Source organism: Buceros rhinoceros, unplaced genomic scaffold (genome assembly GCF_000710305.1).
Source record: "Buceros rhinoceros silvestris isolate BGI_N320 unplaced genomic scaffold, ASM71030v1 scaffold10646, whole genome shotgun sequence".
In the NCBI taxonomy this organism is placed as follows: Eukaryota; Metazoa; Chordata; class Aves; order Bucerotiformes; family Bucerotidae; genus Buceros; species Buceros rhinoceros.
Window position 1 is genome coordinate 46,591 of NW_010418078.1, and position 5,025 is coordinate 51,615.

The following is a 5,025-nucleotide window of genomic DNA, read 5'->3' on the forward strand; positions in this document are numbered from 1 at the left end:
AGCAGGAATTCACGCTGCTGTTGGATGTGTTATTGCCCAGGTTGCAAAACAACTAGCCTGGGGCCACTTCTGAAAGCACTGGGAGATCGTACTGCCATTCCTCTAGATGACATGCAGAGACTGTTTTGGTACCTAATGGCCACTTCAACACACTAGGCTCAAGGCTCCCCACCGCTGCATTATAGATGACAGACCTAAGGGAAGAGGGTTTGAGAGACAAAGCAGTTAAATTTAGCAAACATACTGCTTCCTCTTTTTTGAAGATATAGAAGTAAACATGTGACTAGACTCACTTCTTTAAAATGTCAGGAAGAGAGAAGTGGGAAACTTCATATTGTCCAAACAGAGGTGGATAAACACCATCTGCCTCAAGTATATCACAGCTGCAGCTGAGACAAGCACCACAGGTCAGTCGTTTAGTAAGGCAAGCGCACAGATACTGTTCATCTTATCATACAACCCACATCTGCCTCTGCTTTGCTCTAGATAAAAACAGCAAATGCAGGAGAAAATAAACACACTCTGAACATTCACATTGTTTAATTTTTCCAAGTAGTTTCTGAAGTTGCCCTCAAAAAGATCCATTTTAAGACAGGGAAGATCAGTGCTTTGTAACAGCAGAGAACCCAGCATTGTAAATGTTGTAGGGCAATGATATAATACATGATTATCCTTCAACATCTCGCATTCAGGTGAAGATGGGAGATTGGCATACGAACAGCTGGACAAATTTCCCCGGGAATTTGTTAAAGTTGGAAGCCGCCGTGGAACTGAAGCTGCTGCAGCTTTTTAGGTGGGACAGTTCACAGGCTCTGAAGTAGGATGGAGCTGCACCCCAGTGTGGGGACCAGAAGGAAGACTTTGAAGGATTCTATGGGAATGTCCAAAAATGTAGCAATTTACAGACTTCTTAAGGAAAAGCAAAATCTAAAATCCAGCTCCAGTTCCTACTGGCTCCTCTTTGCAGCTCATGATGGAACAGTTGGATGCTGAGGAACAATGCTTTCCTGACTGACTCGTAACAAATGATGTAATTGCAGTTGTTCAGCCTCAGACTTCTGTGAGTTTTTAGAATTTGGCATCTTATATTTTACTGAGTATTACATTTACTTCCTTGAAGTTGTGGTGGAAGCTTGAGATGTGCGATACTGTATCTACTAGGGCCGAGCAGGAGGTCACCCGAGCAGGACTGCAAAGAAGCTTTCTCTGCAACCCCGAGCTCTGCGTCTGCTGCAGCGCAGTGTCCCCAGCAGCAAGGACCACCACTCGGCTCTCAGTTTTCCCTCAGTAATGAAATATAGAGCAAGTTTCTTCAAGTTTTGCCTCCAGTAACAGCATGATGTAAACCCTGGGAGGTGTCACTTAGGTGACTCATTCTAAATGCCTCCACTGGTCTTTTCTTTCCTTTCTCTTGCCCTCCAGCACCGAGCCATCATTAATCCAGAGATTTCTGAGGGGATCAAACAATCACGTAGGTTTCTGAAAACTACATGAAAAGGTAAAATGCATGTATTAATTCCAAGAAGAAAGAGTGAATACAGCTAATTGCACAAGTCCCCAAAGCCATTTGGTCCCGTAAGGAGCAGGCAGGATTTGATTTCCTTCACTTCAATTAGTGGATCATAGCTTCTATAGAGTGATTTCAATACAAAGAACTGGAACAAGCTGCAGTGAACCTCGGAGGCAGTAATAGAGGGTGAAGTGAGTGCGTTCCCTCCGCCACTGCAGGGATGAAAGACAGCGTGTGCTTCAAAACGTTGATTATGAGCCTTAAGTTAACAGAGGAGGTGAATAGAATTTAACCGGAGTGTTCCTGTTCTGTGTTCATTATGCATGAAATGCTATTTAGATGTCAATTAAAGTATCCAAATTTGCATAGACTACATAGAAAAGATTGCAAACAACTCACATGAAAAGGGAGCCCTTGTGCACCAAACTCCATGGCTGGCAGGGGTCCTTTTGGTTTGGGTTTTTTTACTGTGAATGTTACAACAATGTACATATATGTATATTTATAAATATATATTCTTCCTTGAATTAAAAAAGTACATTTTGTACAGTTCAAAATGCTTATTCATTTACTGAGGGATACAGACTTTTTTTGCAGAAGGTGAAATAATCACGTTACAGTTTTTATACCATGCGTATCCCATCAGCTGAATCCTCCCAAGGTGTCCTTTTGTACTTTTTTAATTTTTTTTTTGCTTTTAGTTTTGTGCCATTTGTACTCACCATATTTCCTACCACATTTAAGTTATAATAAAGATTATTTTTTAATTACTAAGCACATCAGTCCATATGTATAGTCACTCTTTCTGTCAGCAGCCTCTCCACTGTGAGGCTCATGCAACCTTCAGCCATCATGCAGGTCAGCTCCCAAAACCACCAGTGGCTCACCAAGAGTCACCTACTTGCAGCTGGATTTCGGGCAATCTGTTCAGGAGTTGTTTAATCATATTAAGGGAAAAGATTTGTAGGGAGTATTTGTTTTTTTAAGCCTGGTCACCCAGGCAAGTCTTTATGACAACCTCAAAAAATGTAGTTAAAATATATGAAGTCATCAGCTAGATTTCTTACAGTGTAGAAATAATTTGTGTTTCATACCTTATCAACTTTGTTAAGGCTTAGAAGAACTTTAAGATCTTACCAAAACATCTAAATTGCAGCAAGTGAACAATAGCAAGGACTACTGCTTGAGGGCAGACAGAACTTCGTGTGCAGTGGGAGAAACGGTGCAACAGCAGCTTGTGGTTTAATATGCACAGCTCTTGCTTCTTCTTCTTTCTGCTGGCCAAGGGGAGGTAAGAGGCAAACTGTTTTAGTAATGGAAACAAACACAGAAACCACAAAACTAGGAAAAGTATAGAAGGGATGAAACTGCAGTGAAAACAACTGCTCTTCATTGTACCTCTGAGGTGAACCAAAGCACATTTTATAAAGGCAGGTTTTAAACTGAAATGCTGTTTTGGAAGCAAGGGGAGGACTGTGCCCTCAGTGTTCCTTCTCTGGTTGCTTCAATGCACATGCAGGCCTTTGCTCCTGTCCCAGAGCATCAGCAAGAGGCATATGCTATCTCAAAAGAAGATGAGAGTATTCTTATATTCCCATGTCTGTCAAAAGCTCCTACCTGTAACTCATCTGTTGAAAGCTTGCATATCACAGCCGGAAACATCATTTTGTTAATAAAGCAAAAGCTACAAAGGTTGTGGGTGCTGCATTCTGAGCTGCCACTTTGGAACGAGCAAGAGGAGTTGGCTTTCAGGCAAGCACTAGCACCTTGCATTTCTAGCTACTCCTAGTTTAAGCTCAGAGCAAACCAGCTTTGTGTATTATTCAAGATACTTACCAGGAAAGGCTGCACAAGGACTAGCAGAAAATACACTGAGAGGCTCCAGGACTGTTACCAAACTTTTGCTGATTACTTCTTCCTTTCTGTGAAGACAGACTCATCTAAACCAGAACACACCCCCTTCCCTCTTACAAACACTCGGGCTTATGGCGCAGACCAGGGAATGCAGAACTGCCTATTGAGCCAAAGCTGCAGAGAGCAGAGGGCTGCTCACGCTTAGGGGTACCATGCAAATGGAGCTTTTGCCTACTTAGGTCTACTTCCATCTCATTGTAGTTTAAATCTACTCTGAGAAGTTTATTAACCTAAAGCTGATCTACTACACCATTAAAAACCACACATATGGTTCAGATGAACCAGAGAGGAGCAAATTTTAGCTGGAAGGGTTAGACCAAATTTAGCTCCTCTTGTGGTCTCTGAGACTGACAAGCTTGAACCTGGCATATAGATGTATAATAGAGGCTAAATTTCACTTTGAGCATAATACTGCTTTAAAAAGCTAAATAGAACAAAGAATCTCATTCTAACATGATTCATGACAACATAAAAAAGTAAGTAACACACTCTTAGGAACAAAGCCAAACAAAACTCCCTAAATTTTTGCCCTCAGGGTAACAAACCCTTGAAAAAGTGAACAAACCTTAAAGCTTCCAAAAGCAGAAGGCACATAAAAAAGGAACAAACTGTATGTATCATAACTTATGCATCTTTATGCTTGCAAAGCTGGCAACTCTGCCCTTTCTACCACATTAATGCAAGAGATCTCCTTTGCGAAGCAGGGGAAAGCAGACACAGAGGTGAATGTAGGAAGACAGACTCTTACTGACAAACAAAGGCAGCACCAGCATGCAGTAATCAGAAGACTCATCCTACAGCTGCAGCAGGTTGACTCAAATTTAAAGGTCTGGGCTACACCAGAAAAGTGTTAGGAGAAACTTCCTGTACTAAAATAAGTCAGCAGCAGTGTGAAAAGAAGAGATGGGGAGTTAGCCAGGAAAGAGGTTTGTCCGGTGGGTTTTTCTTACATCATGCTTTTCATGAAACTGGGGTGGTTTTCACTACCCCTGCCATGCTGTCATTGTCTCTCTGTGCTCTCCCTGGCAGATACAATCTCACAGTGCCTCTGCACTGCTCTAGCTACAGCAGTGGGCTAAGTTGGGCTGCCCAGAGTTTTGGCAAGACTCCTGTACCCGGTATACCTTCAGAAAAGGTACCTGCTACAGCTTTACCCTGCGGCTGCAGCCTGTTACAGATTATTATACAGATTGTTGCTGAATTTACACATTCAAAATTAGGAGCCAATAAGACTGCCAGACTATGTTAAGCATGGACCCCTGCTTTGCTGATTAGCAATGGAATTATCCTGATGGTCAGATCCGTAGCATCCCCATTCAGATGGCTGAGGTGCCCCTTGAGGGTGCGACAAAGGTATTGTCATCCCCAAGGGTTTGCCCTTGAACCCAGCCAATCCCATTTCAGTACTGGCAGCTGCTGGCAGATCAACAAAGCAGCAGCAGATTAAAGTTTCTCAGAACACCATTATCAATTGAACTACTTTGTGTTATTACAGGAATGGAAAGAGACGTTAACAATTCACAGTAAACATTGTCCGCTAAAGAATGTGTTGATGGTAACAATACAATTCAGCACTGAGAACAGCAGAGCATGGGAAACAT

General features: G+C 42.2%; 1 protein-coding gene across 2 annotated transcripts in view; it reads left to right on the forward strand.

The window, feature by feature from the left end:
* FAM65B (family with sequence similarity 65, member B) overlaps positions 1-2,281 on the forward strand; it is a 36,409-nt gene extending 34,128 nt beyond the window's left edge. The window contains exon 22 of one of the 2 annotated variants that reach the window (XM_010138398.1): positions 693-2,281. In XM_010138398.1, coding sequence (XP_010136700.1) covers positions 693-793 — 101 coding nt within the window. In that variant the 3' untranslated portion in view covers positions 794-2,281. The remainder of the gene's footprint in view (positions 1-692) is intronic. The other variant, XM_010138399.1, reaches the window with a different exon arrangement.
* The last annotated feature ends 2,744 nt before the right edge of the window (positions 2,282-5,025 follow it).